Source organism: Humulus lupulus, chromosome X (genome assembly GCF_963169125.1).
Source record: "Humulus lupulus chromosome X, drHumLupu1.1, whole genome shotgun sequence".
NCBI classification, from domain to species: domain Eukaryota; kingdom Viridiplantae; phylum Streptophyta; class Magnoliopsida; order Rosales; family Cannabaceae; genus Humulus; species Humulus lupulus.
This window is the reverse complement of record NC_084802.1, coordinates 32,916,718-32,941,482: the sequence shown is the minus strand read 5'-3', so window position 1 is coordinate 32,941,482 and position 24,765 is coordinate 32,916,718. Positions and strand designations below refer to the sequence as shown.

Sequence of the window (24,765 nt, the reverse complement as noted above, 5' to 3'; positions counted from 1 at the left end):
ATAAGGAAGAAATAAATCGAATGGAGCGACTAGCATGGGATAAATGAGGCTAATAACCATGTGATGTTTAATTGTGACCTCCATGTTGCTCTGAAAACCAAATTGGATGTTAACTAGGTCGTTTATGAAAATAAATATGGGTAAGTTATATAGAATATACACCATTTTTTATATCGATATTGCACATTGGATAAAAAGATTTAAGGGTTAAGATGAAAGCATATTGATAAGGAAAAATACTAGTTTGGTTATGTGTTTTTTTCTAATACACGATCGGCTTCTGTGTTTTAATAAATGATAATCCAAACCATATGTTTTATAAAATGGATCACAATAGTACCCTAAACCTGATTTTGGTCAAAATATTTTCAAATATAATATTTCATTCTCAGCTCCTTGACCACCTTCTCCCCTACTGTGAACCAATCTTATCTCCAACGACCTAAGAATTGATCTTATAATTGAAAATATTTTTACAAAAATTGGGTGTAAAGTGCTATTATGATCTATTTTGTAAAACACATGGTCCAAATTGTCATTTAACAAAACACAGGGACCAATCGCATATTTGGAAAAAAAGAACAGAAAGACAAATGGTATTTTCTCTATTGATAATAATTATATAAATAGTTAATTAGTTAATAAAATATATATATGGAAAACATAATTTATGACAAAGAAATATATCACCAATTTATATAATATGGTAAGCGTATTTAAAATAATCCGATTAATGTTGAAAAATTGTAAAAAATAATAGTGAGGTAATATGATGTTAAGAAATTAAAAAACAAATTTTGTATCAAAGAAAAAACGTATGTGGTGTCAATTAATATATGATTTTAGAAGGAAAGAAAAAAAACCTAAATTTGAAGGTTATAAATCATTTTATTATTTTCAAGTTAGTAACAATCTCATTATCTGTCTTGTTTCTTATTTTTCTAATATATATTTACTGTCATCATCTGTTTCTAATTTGTACTTGATTAATTTATTAAGAACTCAAGGGGAAAATGTTCATACATATATATAGGTATTGATGTAAAAAATAGCGTGTATTGAATCTAAATATATGATTGATTAGCTGCACTTACAATCTTACATCATTCATATATGTTTTCTAAAGCACAAACCTTCCATAATTGTGACACCACTAGAGGTGATTATTTTTTTAGTATTTACATTGACCCTCAAAACGCATATTTAAAACAACTGTCACTCGTGATCATGATCATGATCAATGTCATTTACAATTGAAAATGCTTACTTTTAGAAAGGGGGGGATCAAGTTTTCTTACTAGATACGCATGGCGTAATTAATTAATTAACATATCAAATGAGAAAGAATCATATGGATACTTTGGCGAAATTATTACAGACAATCCAACCAAAACCCGTGCACCCCTGTTATAACGGGCACCATTGATAATTAAATAAATAAAACTTGGTGAAGTGGTTGCTTTCTCTGATGATGAATATCTTTAATTTGGCTAGAGTCTGCCTAGACATGACTCAAATCTCAGCCATCATAGAATGAGAAGAGTAAGTATGCAAACTCTAGTACAACTTGCTGATTTTTGAATCTCAATACAATCAAATGTCCACTACTTGGTCTTTGTATAGACTTGTATGTCATCATATTGTCCAAAAAAAAATTATATGCTGTTATAGATTGCCTATAATATATCATTAAGAGATTATACTATATAAAAACAAACTGCAACCTACAAGCAGAAAAGGAAGAACCATGTTATGGACAAACTAGTAAATTCCATATATGCTAAAACTATGAGCAATGGGCCTCTCATCTACATTCTAACCTAATTAGGGGTAGTTTTAGCACACTTCCCTTGCAACCATGTCAACTGCGTATTTTTGTCTTTCGAAGATAAGAAAGTCTCTCTTATGTTAGGGTCCCCAAAGAGGTCCAATGCAGCAAAATAGGTAAGTTGATCAATGCCTTCAATCTCATCCAATGCTTTGATGCAATTGGTTATGGTGAATTTTTTATCACTAGGTGCTGTTGCAACCCCCCTGGACTTCGAAGCAGCAAGCATATCTAACATGGTCCGCACCATAGCATCACATATGTCTTGATCCCTTCTAGATTGATCGTTTGAAGACTCAGTCTCAGATGGACGTTTCTTTTTCTTATCAGCAGCTACCTTAACTACCTTTGCTGCTGATGGCATGTTTACTTGTGCAGGTCTCAGTGGTGGTGGCAGCAAGTTTTCAGAATGAGGGATCTCCTTTTCTGGACATGAACTTAAAACCCCATTTTCCATTCCAGCAGACTTGTCCAATTCTTCGTAGTGACTAGATTGGGCGTACTTCCCATCAGCTGACGAATCTGTAAATATTGTGCATAGCTGCTCATATATGGGACAGTCCTTCACTTTGATAGCTTCAGGCCTAGGTTGTTGCGGCTATAAGAACAATAAGTAAGACCTTGCAATAAAAAGTGTTGAAAAGGAAACAGTGAAAGAAAATTTAGAGCAGATATGTACCCCAATGTCTTCCCACAGATCAAAACCAATGCAACATGTCTCATCTAAAGTGAAATCATTACTCTGATCATAACTTGACTTCAAATTGTAAAAGCGAGTCCTCAGAACATCCAAGTGCTTCCTCAGTTGATTATTGTTGAAGTTGAGATCCGTTTGCTTATTAAATTCATCACGAATATGGTTCCATGTCTTTTTGTCAAAAACATTGTTGGGTCTGTTACCTAGTTGAATTTGCTTCACAACCAAATCTGCAAATATCTTATCAAGAGATGCTGTCCACCTTGTCCTTGAACGTTCATGCTTGGGCTGATTACCAGCTTCACTCTCCATTTAGAACTACAAAGTTACGCGTGATCATTCGTTAGTGCCTAAATATTCACTAATCGAGTATTTGGTGAGCAAAGTAATCTCTATACTCAAAAGTCAGAATCCATTTTGTGCACGGTAAGTGTTCTTCTGTGTGGCTTTGCAACTTAAATCACTATATCCTCATATTTTACCCGTTTGCAACATCGACTTCAATGCTTATGATTTTTTTAAAATATTAAATAATTCTACCGCAGTTGCTACCTTGAGTTGATCTTGGAACCAAATGTTCCAGGAGGTACATGCATGTCAGCCCCACTTGTACACCTTTGAAATCCTGCCACATAAAGAAATTACTTTACCGTTACATTTAATTAACAAAATTATTCATACAAAAAAACACCAGTGATGTGAAATGGTGGGAGCCATAATCAAATTATACTATAAGGCAACGCAGTAAAGATCTTATTAAACCATCCTACAGTCACTAATAAACACAAGATGATGCCCGTCAAACAGAGAAGAACTTACAGAAAATAAAAGCTAATTTGAATAAAAAAATAAACAAAAGGAAAAAGGTTGTTGAGTAAATTAGCAAGTACACCACTATTGGACACGAAAACCCATACAAATCTCAGCTAAAGGAAAATGACTCATATCCTCTTCTCTCCTGGTGCATGAATTCAGAAAAAAAATTTGATCACTACACCGATAACCCAATATAAACTTAAACAAGTCAAAAATCACTCCTTCATATAGCTTCCACACGCCGCATCATCAGCCACCACCATATCCCAAGAGACACCAATTACAACCTTCTTCAGTCAACAAAAGGAAAATAACAAAAAATAATTGTCTGCAAATCCATGAATCCCTCATCCATACTCCTTTTAACACCTGATAATTCCCATATTATCAATCATACCAATGTCACGATAATATAGTTCTAACCTGTGCAATAAGCAGTAATTCCCACATGAACTACCGTCACATAATGGTGACATTGTACCAGTGTCTCCATAAATAGATATAACCACAAAATTACCAGTAATCTCCACATGAACACCGGCCATCATCAAAATGATGAAATCTGTTTGAATCTCGCAATACTATTTTTCGACCAACAATCTTTGATATATATTTGAAGGCAGAGTGGCAGTCACCACAAACTCGGAGATTTTTCATAATCCTAATAGGCAACTCTGACTTGCGAGTGAGAACGAAAGCAACTGCAAGCTTCTCACTATGATAACTCAAAATTTCTTCCTTATTCTCCATCTCAAGGTCATAAAGTGCAAATTTTATTTCAGGGACATAGCCAGCATCCCTCATTTTCTTGTTAAGTTCCTTCAACTTTTCATATATCAATTCTTTCTCTGGGTGTGATTTGTCTCCAGCTACAAAAACATGAACCCCATCTTTCATTGTCACCCAGCTACACCCAGCTTCTTTCTTCACTGATGCCTTCCTCATTGCCATTCTAGCCTTTGCCACGTCCTCCCACTTTTCCCCAGATGCATACAAGTTAGCAAGAAGCACATAATTCACTCCATTTTGTGGCTCTAATTTCAAAAGCATTTCTGCAGCTCTCTGCCCTAGCTCTGTATAACGGCCATTAGTTCTACCGCAAGCCCCTAGAATTGTCCTCCAAATAAGAACATTAGGCTTGAAAGGCATTTTAGTCATAAAGTCCTCTATCTTCTTAAGTTCACCTGCCCGCCCAAGAAGATCAACCATACATGAATAGTGCTCCATCTGAGGAGCCAAACCATATACTTCACTCATGGATTTAAAATGTTTGAATCCTTCATCTACCAAACCTACATGGCTACAAGCTGATAATACCCCCACAAATGTGACATGATCTGGTAATTGATCATGCAGCTTCATTTGTATAAAAAGCTTCAAAGCTTTGTCTCCATGTCCATGGCGAGCATACCCTGATATCATTGAATTCCATGAATACACATTTCTTATGGGCATCCATTCAAAAAATCTCGAAGCATAATCAATTCTTCCACATTTTGCGTACATGTCAACAATCGCACTTCCCACAACAACATCAGATTCTAAACAAGCTCTTATAGCACTAGCATGAACTTCCATGCCACGTTCTAATGTGGCAACAGAGGCACATGCACTGAGGACAGTAGCAAAGGTAAAGGAGTCCAATCTTTGACCTTTCTGCATCATAAACCACACTAAATCTATGGCCTTAGGCAAGAGCTCATTGTGTATGTATCCAGATATCATGGAATTCCAACTTACTTCATCCCTCCTCTCTGACATTCTAGAGAAAATTTTCTCACAGTGCTCTATCTCTCCACACTTTCCATAGCAAGCCAAAAGTGCATTCTCAATAGCACAGTCATTTGCGATAGGGTATTTTAATACTACAGCATGAATCTGCTGAAGAGGCTCACTAAGTGAAACAGATGAAATTGCTCCAAGAATGTTTATAAAAGTTACTCTATTTAGTGTCCATCCAGCCCGCATCATGGCCATGAAATACTTTACAGCTTCTAAAGCTGTGGCCTCAGAATCAGCTAAAGCACCAATTATAGAATTCCATGATACTTGATCATACTCTGGCATCAAGAAGAAAACTTTATGGCACTCAGTAAGACACCCTGCCTCAGCATACAGTAAAAGAAGAGCATTTGAAACCGAAACATCCATATCAAGACCTAATTTGAGTGCTTCACAGTGTATTTCTTGACCAAGCATGATCCATCCCAAACTTGCACACGAACTCAAAGCACTAATTAATGTAAAATTTGAAGGAAGCAAACCAAATCTTCTCATATCACACAAACTCATTACTGCATCTTCAAAACACCCATTCTGGTCAAGGCCAGAAATCATGGTGTTCCATGAGACTAAATCTTTGTCAATCATATGTTTGAAAACTGAGCAAGCATCAGTAATAGCCCCACATTTAGCATACATGTTAACAAGCCCATTTCCAATTGCAACCTTGATATCTACCAAACCAGTGAGGATAACATATGCATGAACCTCTTGACCTTTTCTCTTTCCTACCTCCAAATCGGAAAATTCAGCAAAAGAACTTAAGAGAACCACGTATGAATCCATGTTTGGTCCAACCAATTCCTTCATATATGTAAAAATTTCAGCCGCTTCTTCTCCCCGTTTTTGTCTTACCAATCCAACCATTAAACCATTCATAGAGACTGAATTTCTATCACCCATCTGCTCGAATATCTGCAAAGCATAATCAACTAAGCCAGACTTTGAAAATCCACTGACCAAAGCACTACCTACATACAAATCCTGTAAGAATCCAGATTTTTTCACTCTGGCCAACATTTGCTCTAACATACTTGAACTAGAATTGGCCAAACAGCAAGCAGAAGGTATTAAGCTACCAAAAGTAAACTCATTGGGCTTCAAACTAAATCTGAAACCTTGTGTTTGCATTCTAGAAAAGAGCTCAAATGCAGAAACTGCATCCCCTCTATGGCAATAAACAGAAATGATAGAATTCCAAGATATTGAATTTTTTATTTTTGTCTCATCAAAAACACGCCTGGCATCATTAATAGACCCCAAACAACGTCCATACATTGAAATCAGCACATTGGCAACCACCACGTCTAAGGCATACCGTGTTTTGGAGAGTAACCCATGAACTTGCAGTCCAAGTGTAAGCATGGGTGGTCCAGAATCTTGACAAGCTTGAAGGGCACTACCAAATGCATAATGATTGGGTAAAAAACTATCAGAAATCATCCTTTTGAAATGCAAGCATGCCTCATTTAGCATACCATTCTTGGTATAGCCTGTAATCAAACTAGCCCACGTAACACAGTTCCTCTCAGGCATTTCATCAAACAGCTGACGTGCCCAAACCAAATTACTGATCCTAACATAGATATTGATAAGGGTATTGTACAAAAATATATCAGAAGTAAACCCATTTTTGAGAATTTGTAAATGAAGGGTCTTAGCGTCATCTAAGGTACAAGAATTCCGGAATTGAGTAGCAAGAAGTTCACTCTTTTCATATGCGTATTGAGAAGTGATAAATTCATAATTTTGACAAGAGGGTGGTTGGGATGAATTGTACTTAACAGGGAAGTTTCTGAAAGGAGAAAGAGAAAGGGAAAGGAGTAGAGGAGTAGGAATTTGAGGTTTGAAGAAGAAAGAGTTGATTGGAGAGACAACAGGTGAGGCAGTAGAACAGTATGGAGTTGTTCTGTTAAGGGTAGTCCCAAAAAACCTGCGAGACCATGGGTGGTACATTTGTTTCCTGGTTGCAAAAAACGGTATCAAACAACTCGTCCTTGAATGAATGATTTTATCAGATAGATACCCAACACCACACATTTTTTTCTAATATTCATCATAATCAATCGGATAGTGATAGATAGATGATCCAAAAACCAATATAAACAAACAATCCCTGATATCAAATAATATCGTAAGATATGTAAGCGAATGTTCCATGGATTACTCACTTGCTCAACAATTGCAGCCACGCACGCAGAGACTATCACCAGGACCCTTCTTCTTTCGCGTATTTTTCTTGTAGCCTTGGGGAGAAAAACAATAAAACAAAATGACCCATTTTCCATTAAGAAAAAAAGAAGGAAACCCATTTAAGTTTGATGAAAACTCAAAGGTGGAATGTTCATAGAAAGCAGAACATGTGTTATTTTGGGTAAGAAATAAAAATGTTAGAGATGAAAGCAGAAATGAATGACAAAAGATTGAACAAAATGGTTTGCCCAAACATGAAACCAAAAATGTCGCAAAGGAATGGTTTTATCAGTGCTTAGAAAACAAAGGATTACCTGCGAAGGTGAGGAATAGACAGCGTGAGCGGCAGACGGTTGCGATGAGCGAGCAGCCGGCGGTGGCAGACGACGTGATTTGGGAAGAATAGGAATAAAAGGATTTATAGGGTTTTTTCGTTATTGTGAAAAATTACTCAGTTCTACTTCTTTTTTTTTTTTTTTTGTCTTAATTCAATTTTTAAACACAACTAACCAATCAGTAATTTGAAAGAAAAAAAAAAACAAGCAGTAATTTGTGTTGGGAAATTTCAATTTGTATGCTTGATCATTTTTATAATTACAAAAAAATACAATACTATGCATATTAAAAATTACAAAATAATGCTATTTTTTTGCCAAACTCTGAAGTCTTACACCTTTATAAGTACACAGTGTAACGGTCCTGGCTATCCAGGGCGTTACAACTTGGTATGAGAGCGTCCTAGGTTTAAGGATTCCTGAAGACAGTCTGGACATGTACATTCGATGCTGGAGACAAGCTCAAGTCAGGGTTTGGTAATGTGCATGTGTGTGTTTATGTGCTTATGTGCCTGAGATGAGCTATTCGTGTTGTTATTTATCGAACTGCTAGGAAGCATGAGATACTGATAGGGACTGGCCCTTGACTGCTGTGTAGAAATATTGAGGCATGTTTATTAACATTGCTGTGCATGTAAATGAGTATATGGATAATTAATTGTATATGGTGTATGGATGCTTGTATGTGTTGGCTATTTGTGGTTGGTTATGTTTTATTGATGGGTTTTGGAGACGCTTTTACCCTGTTATTGTGGTCTGACCGCCGAGTCGTTATTTGCAGATTGACTTGGATAGCTATGCGTCCAAGGAAATCTTCACGACTAGCCGGCACTAGGTCTGGGACCAGGGGCAATGACCAAGGCCAGACTCCTCCGCCAGTCCCTGAGAACTGGCAGCAGTTAATGGCTGAGATGCTGGCTCGATTACAGAGTCAAGACGAGCAGATCTGCATTCTGCAACAGCAGGCTCCATGTAACGCCCTACTTCCTTAGAGTCGTTACCAAGTGTGTTTAAAACCGTGCTTTCAACTCGCTAATCGAGGTTTTAATTCAAAACGTGTAACTAAGCCATAATTAAAAAGAAAACATTAGAGAAGGTAGTTTTTCATAGCTAATCACAAAAGTTTACACTTGGGATCCCAAAACATAGTTCAGAAAATATTTACAATACAAAACTGATCAGAGTCGACTAAACGACAAAATCTAAGTCCATTTACAATCATCTCCCGAAATCCCCTAGCTGTGACAGCCAGGCTGGCCGGACATGTACACGCCGCCTCACGCCAGCTGTGCTCATGGTTGGTTGATCTTCTCTTTACCCTTACCTGCACCACAAAGCATCTGTGAGCCGAAGCCCAGCAAGAAAACCCATAACAGATAACATATGCAGTACACAAATCAAACATATAAACAGGCCACCAATGGCTAAACACATACGGCCTAGCCGTCCCAGGCGTTTACCAAGCCCTGGGTTCGCGGACCACGCCGTAAGGATATCCCAGGTATCCTGTTAGGGACTCGCCCTGGCAACCCGCACCCCTCGTGCTCAACGCCGCTCCCGGCCTCTTGCCGTTCTCGGCCTTGCACTCATCATGCTTGATGCCGTTTTCGGCCCCACGCTGTTCTCGTTCTACACCGTTCCCGGCTCTTGCCGATCACACATATAATATCAAACATGATATAGCAACAAGCACATAATTCAAGCATAGACAGATAAAGAGCCATGCTCTGCAATTCCAACATATAGGGCTCGGCCCTGCATATCATTTCCATTCAACACATTGGGCTCAGCCCTGCACACAAGCTCTATGGAAACAGGGGTTTTCTTACTTGAGTTCCGAGCTTCCTGAGCACCGATGCCCCGAGCACAGTCCGCTAACGTGAGCCTCACCGAAATCCTAGACACAATGCATTAACAATATCGTCCATCAAATTCTAACCCAATAAATAACCTCAAACCATAACCCTAACCTCCGGGACCTTGAATTCCATCAATCTGGATGATAAAATCCATCCCGAGCCTTACCCTTTGAGTTCCCAAGTCTAAAATATCATTAAAATCCAAATTGACACTACGGGTCGCGGCCCCACTCACTAGAGCCGCGGCTAGCCTCAAAACAGAGGCTAGCTCTTCACTGACCCCCACGCGGGCCGCGGCGCGCCTAGCAAGCGCCGCGGCGCGCTTAAATTTCTCGGCCTCCCATGGCCGCGCGCACCCCTCCTAAGGCCGCGGCGCTATACAGCGAACCCAGATTTTCACATCAGTTTTCCATTCTTTCTTCGAGCCAATTTCCACCAAAGCTAAGCTAATAACTCTAGATAATAACACCATCATTCCAGCTCAATATCAACACCAAAACTCAACAGAAATCTGCCCCAAAACACAACTAAAGTACCCCAAAACAGCCTAGTTTCTACTCACATGCAAAGCTTGAAAACACAGCTGAAACTTAAGCATAACTTCCATGAAAAGCTTACCTTTGCTGAGCTTAATTCCTCAGTTGATCCTCAAATTCCCAGACTTCAAGTTCCTAAGGTATCCCAGCTGTAATCCCTTCAATTCCTAGGCAATTTCTTTAAGTTTCCTCTTGAGTTTTGTCTTAAAGAGTGAGAAAGAGATAAGCTCAAGCTAACTTCAGTCCAAAGAGAAGTATGGGTCGGTTTCACAAGTTTCTAAACAATTCCTTTCTTTTATTGTTTTATATAACTTAAGTCTAAAGGTTACCTCAAGGCTCGGGGTACCAAAACGTCCCCGAGGGCAAAAATGGTAAATTCCCCAAATATTCCCGCCTAGGCATTCTATCCTCAAACATATCTCCAAATATTTATTTCTATGTCCCGATAATCCCATAACTCAACTAATACCCGAATTACCCCTCGACTCGCCCCGAGTCCGAATCTCAACCCCGTTGTGTCTCTCTGGCTAACCGCTCCCCGGAATTGTCTCGGATCGTGCTGTACAGACATATCACACATATACAACATATATTTCATTTATCACATTTATGCCCCCAATATCCAGACGGGGCCCTCATGCACATTTAACTCAATTAAACATGTATCATAATCATATATACACATAAATTCACATATAAGCATATTAAACCTCTTATTGCCCTCCAGGCACACTAATCAAGGCCCTAAGCCCGATTAGCAAATTCGGGTCGTTACACTCCATCAGGGAGTGTTGCCCCTGCTTTACCACCTGCAGTGATACCGGCGGTGCAGCCTGGGGAGGTTGTTAACAAGTGGGAACCGTTATATGAGCGGTTCAGGAAGCAGCAACCCCCAATCTTTGAGGGTGGACCGGATCCGTTGAAAGCCGAGCAGTGGCTAACCATGATTACAGTAATTCTGGATTTCATGAGAATTGAGGGACAGGATAGAGTGGCTTGCGCCACTTATATGTTGAGGGAGGATGCTCGCATTTGGTGGGAAGTGGCATCGCAGACCAGAGATGTTGCCACTTTGACTTGGGAAGGTTTCAAGGATTTGTTTGGCCAGAAGTACTACAATGTTGCTGTTAGGGCAGCAAAAGTCAATGAGTTTGTGAGTTTGGTACAGGACATTATGACTGTTACTGAGTATTCCCTGAAATTTGATAGACTTGCGAAGTTTGCACTAGTTCTTGTGCCTACTGATGCTGCTAGGCAAGATCGTTTTATCAGGGGGCTTAATGCTATGATAGCCCGGGATGTCAGGATCACAACGGTACCTGGAGGAATAACCTATGCCCAGGCCGTTGAGAGGGCTCTTACCGCTGAGGAAGCGGAGAACAAGATATGGAAGGAGAGCGTAGTGAGGCGTGAGGGCCACAAGGCGGTGCCTCCTTACTCAGGGGCAGGTAGGGGCGGAGGCCCCAGTGACTTCAAGAGGAAGACTCCTGACACTTCGACCGCTCCTGGTCCTGATAGGAGGGGTCGGGGTGGTCAGGGTGGCCGTCAGGGTGGCGGTGAGGCATGGCAGACTTATCTAGAGTGCCCGAGATGTAGAAGACGCCATCTGGGCGAGTGTCGGGCCAAGGCTTGTTTCGTGTGTGGGGCAGTGGGACATCTCAGGAAAGACTGCCCAACGGTGAAGAAGGGGGAAGCAGGAAAGGTGGATAGCTTGACTCCAGCTCGGGTATTCACCTTGACTCAGGCGGAGGCTGAGGCTAGTCCCTCAGTAGTGACAGGTCAGCTTTCTAGTGATGGCTTTCCTTTTACAATATTGATTGATTCTGGTGCTACACATTCTTTTGTTTCTAGTAGAGTGATTGATAGATTGTGTAAACCTAGTGAGTATTGGACCGCAAGGTTTGGGACTTTGTTGCCTACAGGGGAACTGGTAGTCTCTAGGAGATGGATTAGAGCACTGCCAGTGATGGTTGATAGTAGAGAACTCTCAGTGGACTTGATTGAATTAGATTTGGAGGACTTTGATATGATCTTAGGGATGGACTGGTTGGCTAGATATGGAGCTACGATTGACTGCAGGAAGAAGATGGTGACTTTTGAGCCTGAGGGCGAGGACCCTTTTGTCTTTGTGGGTGCGGTGTCTGGACCCCGCGTACCTATGATTTCAGCCCCACGTTTTTGAGTGAACTTGTGCTTGCCGAGTGATGATATTTTAAAAAAAAAAAATTATGTTCGGATTTGTTTGTGTGACCGATCAGATAGGCATTGTTCCACTCAGACTAGCTTACTCCGATCAAGTTCCTTGGCTGCTTGGAACACGTGTGAGCTGCTTGGAATTGTGCTTGTTGCAGATCGGGTTCGCCTTGGCTGGTCAGAACCTACGCCTAACCGGTCGGGTAGGCCGTAAATCCTCGGACACTTGCTAGCTGACCGAACCACGCATCACTTGGGTGTCGTGGTTCCTCGGACTCCTGATCCTCATAACATGCTCGCTCACTCGGTCACACACCTAGCCGCTCGAGATGCCTCGGATCCTTGGTGTCCCTTCATCCGCTTGATCACATGCTTAGTCGCTCGAGTATGTACCCATCTTCGGGAACCCAAACACCACCCAAGCACAAAAAAATACAACATCCGATTAGGTTGGCCTTGGAATGTGCCGTGTGACTAAATTTTTTTTTCTTTCTGAACTGCATCAAATTATCACTACTGCTTTCATACATTTTTATTTGGGCAGTAAAATGTTTTCACTACTCAGAAATTTTTTTCACTAAGCAATAAATATTTTTACTTTGCACTCATTTTCTGTTTGGTTTACTCACCTCCCTGTATTTTTTTTGTAGATGAATCGTTTCGACTACAGGGGAGGTGACAACCAAAAAAACTCTGATTCCTCATCTCCCGCTTCAAGTGATACCCTTCCGAGAAGTGATTCTTTTTCCAAATCTCCAAGTAAATGAACTCCAGAAGATCGTCTTCATCGTCTCAAGAAAATCCTTCCGCGATCAGCCTTATACTTCCTTCACGAAGAACAGTTCCTTAAGTATCAACGTCAGCATCAACTGATGAGGGTGAAAAAGTCCAATCGACTCCTTCAGGAACAAGACCCCCATGTAGCTCGTAGAGCAATGCAAAAGGTGGTGGAACGAGTGCCCTTTGTGGGAGAAAAATTATTAGAAGAAGTTGAGACTGAAGCCTCTTCAAAGACTCATCACCAAGCTGGAAAAACTAGTAAACCCAAGAGAAAGGTTACCCAGACTTTTGCCACTGAAATCCAACAAACTGCTACACTTAAACCGAGGAAAGAAGAAGATCGCGTGCCTTCATGGTTTGTAGCCAAGGCTTCTAAGATAAAATCCAAAATGTTCGATAAACATATTCAGACTTTGGGACTTGAAGGAGTTAATGTGGTATGCCCGCACCCACACCAGAGATCCAATAATCCTAGTGGTGCCTATTGTGCCTGGTCTAGGTATCACATTTATGCGGGAGCTAGCATCCCTTTGCATCCTTTCTCTAGGTCAATAGCAGATTACTTTAATGTTTCTCCCTTCCAGATTTCTCCAAATGGGATACAAGCCTTGTCTACCTTATACAATCTCTACCACTTCCAGGGCTGGAACCCACCTACCCCTCATGAGGTACACTATTTGTTCGATCTTAGGATTAACCCCAGCCACAAGAATACAGGTTTTTTCCACCTCTTTCATAGGAAAAAAAGGGTTAAGTATCTTTATGTCATTGCCCATAATTCGAATCTTGGAAAGTAATATATGGAATACTTTCTTACACCAAACATCAAAGCCAACAACTTGGCTTTTACGCATGCAAACCCTTTTAATCAACCTCTCCATACCAAGGAAATGCATTCTCAGGCAGAGGATCTCGCTAACATGCCTATTGAGGAGAAGGATGTTAATTAGTTGGTCACCTTAGAGAATCTTCGATTGGCGGGATTGTTACAAAACAACCAAGATATTGTTGTGGGCAGCAGGACTGATGAGACAGATACGACTGATCAGTCTAATGCCGATATCGAAGTAGTGACTGACCAGTAGACACTCTTAGCCGACCAGAGAGCATCCTGTCCAACCATGGAGTTTCCTACTCGACCAATGATGCATGCTCAGCCGACCAGGGAAGTTTTATATGTTCTCCCGATCAAGGAAACTTTGCACCTGACCAGCAAAATGTTGTACCTGGCCAGTAGTTTACTCTTTTTTTTCTTATACTTTTGTGAAGGCAATTGTTACTTAGTAGCTTTTAGATTTTTCTTGTACGACTGAGCTATTGGCAATATACTTTACTTTTCTTTGCTAACTTGAAACATTATAAGTCTTTTTAGACTTAAAACATTATAAGTTTTTTGTGAATAGTAAAGTTACTCTGATGTATGCCTTATATTTTTGCACGAGTACTTAGTTTTCTAACTTAGAAATTCTAGACATTTCATAAGTCCCTGCCAAGTATATTTTCTCACACTCTTATTGCTCTATCATTTTATGAACATAATGTTTATTTTCACACGAATATATGCTTCTAACTTGAAATTTTAAAAAATTCCAAGTTACTTAAGCTTTGTCAAACAAGTTAGCTTAATGGCCTTTTTTGACTTCAAAAATTTACAAGTCAGACTAAAAACAAATATCTTAACTCGTGCTCTTATTGCCTGTGTTAACTTATATACCAGTATACCCCATGTTCCCCTCAAGTGATCGAGGGTTGAAAGTGTTGGATTAGCTTATACAGAATCTTTATTTATTTTCATGTATATCTAATATTAAACAAACTAATACGAGATAGCCTAAAACATATTTATAAAATTGAATTCAAAGATAAACAAATAATAGAATACTTACAGTATACGCAGCGGAATTAAAGAGTCCTTCCTTCAGTTTCTCTAACTCTTGTATCCTCTCTGTCGCAGAGTATTATCAAGAAACTGAACCGATCTTCTATTTTCTTCACAATCTTCCAATGTATCCTTAGAACCACCTAGACTAGTGTGGGCAATTCTCAACACATGAGATAGATATAGAGAGAAGAAGAGAAAATAACAAAGAGGTTTAGAAAAGGACTTGTGTTTAGAGAGAATCTAAAACTATCAGAAAATCTGACTTGTGACTTAAATCTTTTTTGACTTCTCTATAAGCACTCCTTTTATAGACTCAATTAGGCCATTTAATTTAATTAAAAAATCAATAAAATAATAGCTATTTTGAAGCCCTAGGTCGAAATTATCATGGGCTATAGGCCCGTGAAATTTCTCATTTGATTATAAACCCATTGGACTTAAAATCAAGGCCTGTATTATTTTCTATTGATCTAATTAATTAAATAATTATTTAAATCCTTTATCAAATTAATTATTTATAATTTGAACCTTGATTTAAACTTATTTATTAATTTAGATACCAATTTATCTTAATTAATAAATCTGCCATAATTTCTCTTTTCTTCTCAAAATTACACAACTCTGTAAAACTATCCAAAATTGACCTGGTCAACTTTGATAATTCTAATTGATGATTAAATCAATTAATTGAGACTATCTAGATGATTTTATCCAAGGTACAATGGGGACCATGGGCCTATGAAATCAAGCTCCAATAAGTTATCATAAATCTAACAAATAAATTTACTAACTTATTAATTCCTCGTGACTCCACTATAGACTCGGAATTGCACTCTTGAATTCATAGAACGCTCTATAACAAATATAGATACGCTATTAATTCTCCATTGTTACAACCATAATTGTCACTCAATCCTCTATAGACGGTCTACAATGAGATAGGACTAAAATATCGTTTTACCCCTCATTGTATTTTATCCTTAAAACACTTAGTTCCTTGTAAATGATATTTCAGTAAACTAATTTAATTACTGAAATGAGATCTCTATCATTTAACACCTTGAACCAAACTAAAAGGAATCCATTGTTTCACTTCTTCATCAGAAGCTATAGATGTTCATATATATGATTAACACTCCCACTCAATTATACTACCGAGTTCCCAAGATGTAAGTATGGGCTAGTCCGTAGGGTAAGCTGGTAACGAACAAGTCAAAGAACTCAAATAATACAATCAGTTAGAATACTAACCTCTCAGAATTGAGATTGAATTGACCTATGGTCAACTATATGATATGACTAGAATAGATAATAACGGTATGTTTACTTATCTTATCAACTGTCAATATCGGTCCTGTCCGATGTAACAAATACATCCGATCTTATCTACTTTGCTAATGTTCTGGAAAGAACATAACACTGTAATGTGTAAGTAGATCATATCGTAGATTGGCAAGTCAGTGTAAATCCGATACACTGACTAATCTTAGGACTAACTTATTTTGAACATATAATCATATTTATATTCCACTGTGATTACGTCACTATAAATAAGATTAGCTATATGCTCGGGATTTAATAGAAGTTTATATTAAACAAATAATCATGAAAATAAAACATGTGAGCAAAGTGATTGACCAAGTCAAAAAATGATTTCTATTCTTTTATTGATAATAAAATGAGATTACAAAGAATTTGAATTTTAATTAGGGCATAAAACCCCAACAGAAAGATCCTTGGTCACTTGCTACTTGACCGAATCTGTTCGAGCATTTAATTACTCGTGAACCACATAGAATATATGGAAAATATTTGAGTAGTTGAACACTGCTTGAACATATCGACCAGTTGAACACTGTTTGAAAAATTAACATACATGCATATTTGTAGCAAGAATCAACCATGCTGCGCGTAGTCTCTTTTATTACTCGTAAATTAAAAAAGGACAAAACGTGTCTAATAACGAGTCTTAAACAACAAAAATTGTTCAAAAGTAAATGATTGGTCAGCAAATAACCAGCTCATAAACCAAACTTAAATAACAAGTTAAACAACTTGAAATTAACCTACCACTCTGAAAGCGGTATTTAGTGATAATATATCCTCAGATGCTCGCCATTCCAATGGTTTTTGATCAGGCTCCATTCAGCCAATAAAGTTTGTTGTAAGTGCCAGGAGGCAAAAGTTTCTTTACCTCATAAAGTCTTTCCCAAATTGGTCCTAGCAATCCAGCTGCTGGGTCTTTGATGAACACATTTCTCAGGACCAAATCACCGACCTGGAACTTTCGATCTTTCACCCTGGAATTGTAGCAAGATAAATTATATACTAGTATACCTATGTGCTCCCAAGTGATTGATGGTTAATTACTCATGAAACACATAGAGTATATGGATAATTTATGAGCAGTTGAAAAATGCCCAATTCCTGTCAGTTTGTTCGACTAGGTGAATATCGACCAGTTGAACACTGCCTGGTTTTTACTGAACAGTTGACAACTTTTCAAATTCACTGACTAGTTGAACACTACCCAGTTTACCGACCAGTTGAACACTGCTCGATTTGACTGACCAGTTGATTTTTGCGAGAATATACCGACCAATTGAAAACTGCCTAGTTTACTGACCAGTTGAACACTGTTCAAGTATACAGAAAAGGTTGTCATTCCTATGGTCGATGTCATTCAACCTGGTAAGTCGCTTAGCCAAACTTTGCATTGTAGTCGCTAGTGCGTCAAGTTGGGCTTGAATGACAGGTGCAACTGGTGATGTTTCAGCGTTTTGACATCCTGGTCGGGCATTTCCATCTAGTACATTGTCGTCAAGTATTTCTACTTGATTGCCAAGGTGGGAAAGAACTTGCCCTTCGACTTGGGCGGCCTTCCTCTTGTTGCTGATGACGTCACTTAAATCCTTCCGAGTAGCATGTCCTCCTAGCTGGTTGGACACTGTACTCTTTGATTTTTTAGAGGGCTTACTATGCGGGACCAGCTCTCTCTCGCTACGCTGCTAGCCAGGATGTAATGGCAGCTTCTCGGCACGTCCCGGGTGGTCATTTCCTCCTTCTTGTTGGTCGTTGCCCTCTTTTTCTTTTGACCAGTCAGTTTGATGACTATCAGCCTCATTCCGACCATATCTATCTTTATACTGTGGAGTTTTCTTATCTTGAGGAGCTCTGGTCTGGTTGTGCCCGGGCGGAGTCTTCTTACTTCCTGACCGGTGACTTCCTGATCGAGAAGTCTCTGATCGGTGGCTTCTGGAAGGGGTTCTAGAATTCTCCCTTTGCGTCGATGCAGTCCCAGAGCGGACCCCATCATCTGCCCAACCAGTGAGATTGCTTCTACTTCTGTCTGGCCCCTGAGAATTGGCCCTGCCAGCATGGGACTTTTGACCAGCATTATTATTTCTTGCTCCTTAGGCAGCTGCTCATGCCGCGGCTTGGCCATTGGCATAGGCCAATTGAGTAGCTGCTTCTAGAGCAAGTGCTGCATCGCGATGTCGCCAGTCGACCTCCTTCTGCCGTCGCCTGATCTCTTCGCTTCTAGCATCCATTTCCCATCTCGGCTGCTTGAATGCAGCTTTCTGCCTGGCCATCTCCTCAGCGAAAGACTCATGACGAGCGTTGAATTGCATGATCTCTTCCTGGAAAGCCCCCATGGCTTCCTAGAGTTGTTCGACCTCTGGAGTTGTCTCCTCGAGAAAGACCTTGGGCTTAGTGTTAGGGTTCTCAGGTGCAGGACCTTCTGGTCTAACAGTTTCTTTTGCAGTTGACGTACCAGGCTTCCTGGGCGCCATATTGGTAGGATAGTAGTGTGTTTCTTCTATTCAGGCTTTCAATGAAAGCACCAAAAATGTTGGCCACGATTTTGGCCAACGACGAGTAGACTTCAAAATGACAGTAAGCCTTTAATAGAAAATAATGACACAAATAATTTTATAGTGGTTCAGCCTCAATTTGTTGGTAATAGCCTAATCCACTTGGAGTAGTGATATATGTAGCCTACACTTAAGATTAAATGAACCTAAGCCAACTGAGTTTCTTAAGTGTAAGTAGAAAAATACAAAGTTTCTCTCTCTAGAGAATACATGCTTTCTCTCTCTAAGCTCTCTCAGAAAATACCCCCAAGAATCCCCAAGTAAGCCGTCCCAAAAAGAAGGATTCAAAGTCTCAAAAAGATCTGTCCCCTAAAATGATGCCATGAGCTCTTTATTTATAGGCTCATGGATTGTAAATGAGAAATCTCCCGTTTTGATGGAGTCTCCGGTTGTTTTAACCAACTTTGACTAATAAATAAATCTAAAATACAACGATATGGCTATTACTTCGGGATATCTGAGAGATTCTCGCGGTAGTTACGGGCGATTCTAGCTGAAGTCGTTACTGAGGTTCTGTAAAGAAGTCACTGGGCAATTAACTCCTAAGATTCTAACACATCCGGTCAGCTACACTCCTTAATCTAACATAGTTGGTCGGCTACATCTTCCTTCTGATGTAGGTAATCGGATGAAACCCCTTTCTTATGTAACTGGTCGGGTAAAACCCCTTCTGATGTAACTGGTCGGGTGAAACCCCTTTTTGAGGTAACTGGTTGGGTGAAACCCCTTTCTGAGGTAACTGGTCAGGTGAAACACTTGGATAAACTGCCCTTCTGATGTGTCTGGTTGGGTAAGACTCCCTCCTGACCAAACAAAATTCTTATCCGGTCGGGTAAATCGTTTCCTGACCAGTTAAACCTTTTCCTAGTCAGCAAACACACCTTCTTATGTGTCTGGTCGGGTAAGACTCCCTCTTGACTAGTTAAATTCCTATCCGGCCGGGTAAATTATTTTAGACCAGGTAAAACCATCTTCCGACCGGTGATATCACAACTCCGTAGGACATTTTCTAACATTTGCACTTCCCTTGGTCAACACATTTATTGACCATTAATGTGCCGCTTGATGATCATGCACTGCCACCTGTCACTTCTGATTGCCATGTCATCGAACTGAAATTTTGGGGATAACATCAGATAATTCTAGATATTTTAAATTTGGTTAAAAGATATTTTGATATTTTAAAATTGGTTAAAATATTTAAAAATAAAATATATTGTCATTCCTAATAACTTAATAGCCTAGGTTAAATTAATTATTTGAAATTGAATTTGGTTTGATAAATTCTATTTTAATTAATTTAATATTTTGCAACTTTTTTAATTAATTATATTGAATTTTGTGTGATAAATTCTATGTTAATTAATTATGGTATTTTGCAAAATAGTATATTGTTGTGGTATATTTACATAATTTAATAATACATGCTTATAGAGTAACATGTTAGGCCCATCCAATTATTAACATATCAAGCATTATTATTAAGTTATTTTTTGCATTTGGGCTTTAAATATAATTATAATGATGACCCAAATTTTGTGTTTGAAAAATGTGGGAAAAATCAAATAAAACTTTCATAAAATGTTAGGTTTTATTTAGGCCCAATTGAACATGTAAAGTTTAAATTCTTCTCTTGTGGGTGGTTCCACTTGTGAAGACCCATTTGCTTTGCATTACTAGATTGAGCTTAATCAATTGAATAAGAATTAATAAAACGAAGGTTCAAATTCTTGTCTTTTTAGGTTTTGTGTGGAAGTTAGGGAGCCTTAGTAGTGGGTCCGACATACTGAACCCAGCTCTCCTCCATGCAAGCTCGAATTGTTAAGGCTCATTTACCTAAGCTGGACTTAATTGTATTAGGTTATTCTTTTTAGTTGGACCTAATAATTGATTAGAAACAAATTAATTCTAATTTTTGGATTAATTTTCAATGGTAATTTTAGAATTAATGGAAAAATTATAAACTATGGTTTATTAATTTGGCAAACCTAAGTTGGTTTATTGATTATTTTTATAATTTGGCAAACCTAAGTTGGTTTATTAATTATTTTGATAATTTGGAAAACCTAAGTTGGTTTATTAATTATTTTAATATTTTGGCAAACCTAAGTTGATATTTTTCAAAAAGAATAAAATACTAAAATATTTAATAATGAGTTTTAAAAATTGAATTCGATCTCCACTGTTGATTTAACAAGGTTAAAGTTCAGTGGGGCCTCATGGCGCTTTGATTTCGTCTCCCTACGGAAGGTGTTCACTGGACTTCTTAACATGGTTAAATTTCTTAGGATAGATGGTTATAGATGGACCTTCTATAGACTCATCCCTGCGGTGACTATAGGAATTAAGTCTATAATAATCAAAACTGTGGGTCAATCTCATAAAATAAGACATATTTGTGACTATCGCCTACCGGGACACATGAGTTTTTGTTACTTTGATCGAATGGAATAGGTAGTTAATAAAAGTCTATGTCGTTTTATTAATTGAGATGTTTCTCTATTTAACTAAGTGAATATTTGTGACTTTCGCCTACCGGGACACATGGGCTCATGGCGAGTTAAAGTACCTAAGAAATAAAAGATAAGTGTTTTAATATTTTGCTTATCTCAAAACATTTTGTATGTTATGCTATTTCTAAAAACTTAATGAATAAATGTTTGTCAAGCAATGTGTTGATTTCTACTTAGTTGATAATCGTACCTCTAGGCTTCATACCTCATACTCTCTCTAATCTCTAAAAGGTTACTCTATGGTGAGAACCTCACGAAATGTTTGTCCAAAATCAATATAGTGTTGATTATGGACAACATCGAGTTCGTGATAATCAAAGATATTCCTATGTTTCCTATGCAACGATCACCAAATCCTTCAAAAGAGGATTGTTGATTGTGGTTCGAGCAAAGGAAACGATGCTAATACTACTAAACAAGCTCAAGGAGAAGTTGCTTTAAGCTTCTTCTTCGAAGAGAAAATGAGGAAGAAATTCAAACAAAAAGAATAAGAAGTCCACTGGCAAGGCACCAAATGTTGCAAACCATCTTGGAGCAATGCATGATTATAAGTACAATAAAGGGGAGTGTTTCCAACTGCAAGGAGACTGGGAATTGGAACAATATTGCCCAGCACTCAAGGCATATGGAGCCCAAGATAATTAAATTTGTTATGGATGCATGTGATTTTAGAGGATGATACTTCGATTTTGGATCGCTGAATCAAGATCTACTAAACATGCATGTATTTTTTTCCACCATTTTAGCATTGGGAAAGCCATGAAGGATAAAAAGCCACAACTTGGAATCCATCAAGGGTTGTTCGTATCAAACAAGGCAAAAGGATAAGCTTGAATGAATTTGGGAAATAAATATATTATTTTAAGATAATTTTTATTTTATTATGATTTTCAATGGACATTTTTAATTTCAGTTTTTCTTATTACATCAACAACAATTTGTAGTTACTTTTACAAGTAATAAAATCCTATTTCTTTAAATGGATGTGAATTGTGGGGTGGATGTATGAAAAACAGGCTATACATATTGCAACTAAACGAACCCTATGTTCTAAATAATGAGTTGTTTAAGATAGCTAAATCTAGGACCGTTAAATGACAAAAGGTCAATAACGTTATAAATGACATACCTTTGGCATTTTTGCTTTGGTCATATTTACTATGATAGGATTTAAAGACTAACAAAGGCTGGGCCTTTGAGGGAACTCACCTAGGGTGACCTACTTGTTTGTGAATCTAGTCTCGAGGGCAGAATGACAAAGCGTCCATTCTCTGTGATAGGAGAGAGGGCCAAAGAACCACACGGGCTGGTATGTTCAAATGTCTGGGGACTTATGAATGTTCAAGTGAGGGGTGGTTATGAGTATTTCGTCACCTTCATCGACGATTGCTCTAGAGACTCATGTAAGTACCTAAAGCATAAGAATTATGCGAATTTGTTAAGAAGTTCAAAGAATTCATTGCAATGGCTTTAAAACCATATTAGGTAAAACGTTAAACATCTTGCGATCTGATTGGGGTGGAAGATATTTGGATAATCAGAACCAAGATTATTTAATTGAACTTGTAGAATTTTCTAAAGCAACTGTGTAATGTCCTAAATTCCCTAATGTGATTTATGCTTGGATTAGGGGGCCAAGAGGGCCATAATTGATTTATTATGTAATTACGTGATTAAATGCATGATTATACGATGATATGATGATAATTGCATGCCTGTGGGTCCACTTCTTATTAGAAGGGCATTTTCGTAATTTTGATCAGTTAAGAGCATATTTATATATTTATGTGCATGTGTTGTGATTTATGGTTGAGACCACATCATTATGTGGATATGTTTGAGCTATTCGGCATGAGACGATCCTAGAATGCAGATTAGCAGTTTGGTCATAACGAGATTAATTTTCAGGCTCAGGGTAAGTCTGGGGGTAATTTGATGCTTAGTACATTACCGAGAATGAATGGGTTATGGGACATGATTTAATTATTATTTGAGAATATTGGGAATAATGGGAATTGGAGGACGTTAATTATGATTAATGGGATAGACGAGAAATGATTGTTTTGCCCTTGGGTGGCTGTATAGGAATTAATTGGGCTTAGGGGCATTTTGGTCTTTTGACCATGGGATATGTTTAAACTTAAAGGGCTATAGAAAGGTTAAGGCTGAATCAAAACAGAGTTTCTTTCTCCTTCTCTCACTCGATCTTCCCTCTCTCACGGGTTTGAAGTTTTGAAGCTAAGCTTGAGTATTCAACTTGGGGAATCAAGGCTTGAGGGTTTAGGTTTGTGATTAGCAGCTGAAAGGGATTCAATTCTTTGTTAAGGTAAGGTTTTCAGCTGAATTTTAAGGTTTTTGCTTATGTTTAAGCTTTGAATTTGGATTGAAGAATTGGGTATTTGGTGAGGTTTTAAGTGTTATAAAGCTTAGGTTTGTTGGTTGAATACTGGTGATGTTGTGATAATGTTTGGCTGTGATTGTGGGTTAATTTGTTGAGGTTTGGGTTGAGTTTAAATTGAGAATAAGCCTGGGGAGCTGGGTTCACACCGATTTCATGCAAGTCGTGACTTGAACCCATTCCAGAGCCTCCCCTAGGCTCTGTCTAGTAGGCGCACCGCGACCCACTAGGTCAAGTCACGACCCGCCCCTGGTACCCCAGACAGAGGCTCTCTGTCTTGGGGGCGCGCTACGACCCACTAGGTCAAGTCGCAGCCTGCCCCTTCCTTTTGTGCTAGGAAGGGTTTTCAAGGGTTTTCAGCGCGGGTTTTTATTTTCTAAGGCTCGGGATCGAATCTACTAACCGTTTTAGTACGATTCGAGGCCTTGGGAGTAAGGTTTAGACCATGAACCTTTTATTATTTATTTTTTATTGATGGGATTTCATATTTAGTTATGACTAGGTGACCGCTAAGGGACTTAAGGACCGATCGTTCTCAAAGGTCGTTCGTTTATTATTTCACGCTCGAACCAGAGGTAAGAAAACTGCACCCAATATGTGACATGTATGGTTATTGATGAGGCATGTTGAGTGCTCTATATATGGACATTGATTGCATTGTAAATGCTTAGCAGCTTTGCTTATTTGTGTATGGCACTGACTTATTAGTCAGGGAACGACAATGGTGTTTAGAAGCTGTGACTTATTAGCCAAGTTTAGCGGTGATACTTAGCACTAGTCGTATGGTATTGGCTTAAGAGTCAAGAACGACATTAATGTGTTTATCATAGGTAGAAATGATTAGATCTAATCAACATGATCATGAAATGCTTGACCAACCCCAAGGTCGAAGAAAACTAAAAGCGCTTGTCTAGTCTAAAGGCTAGTTACATAGAGCCAGGGCTAAAATGCTCAGGTGACTGAACGTCTCATGGCTTAGGGAGCGGATCCCCAGAGATAGACTTATTAGTAATCTATCCATAGAGTGACTAATTAGTCACCTATTTGATTAGGGTGCGGAGCCCCAGAGTGTGACTCA

The 24,765-nt window shown here is 38.7% G+C and overlaps 2 protein-coding genes across 2 annotated transcripts; both read right to left on the bottom strand.

The window, feature by feature from the left end:
- Positions 1 to 1,820: 1,820 nt before the first annotated feature.
- On the bottom strand, positions 1,821 to 2,837 carry LOC133805697 (L10-interacting MYB domain-containing protein-like). The gene is made up of 2 exons (XM_062243861.1): positions 2,508 to 2,837; positions 1,821 to 2,426 (listed from the first exon to the last, which is right to left on the bottom strand). The coding sequence occupies exons 1-2, from the start codon at positions 2,835 to 2,837 to the stop codon at positions 1,821 to 1,823; spliced, it is 936 nt and encodes a 311-aa protein (XP_062099845.1).
- Positions 2,838 to 3,077: 240 nt separating this feature from the next.
- LOC133807166 (putative pentatricopeptide repeat-containing protein At5g09950) lies at positions 3,078 to 7,781 on the bottom strand. Its single transcript, XM_062245338.1, has 4 exons — positions 7,631 to 7,781; positions 7,295 to 7,369; positions 3,765 to 7,086; positions 3,078 to 3,150 (listed from the first exon to the last, which is right to left on the bottom strand). Exon 3 carries the CDS (start codon positions 7,077 to 7,079, stop codon positions 3,855 to 3,857), a length of 3,225 nt encoding a protein of 1,074 aa, XP_062101322.1. The 5' UTR covers positions 7,080 to 7,086; positions 7,295 to 7,369; positions 7,631 to 7,781; the 3' UTR covers positions 3,078 to 3,150; positions 3,765 to 3,854.
- Positions 7,782 to 24,765: the final 16,984 nt, after the last annotated feature.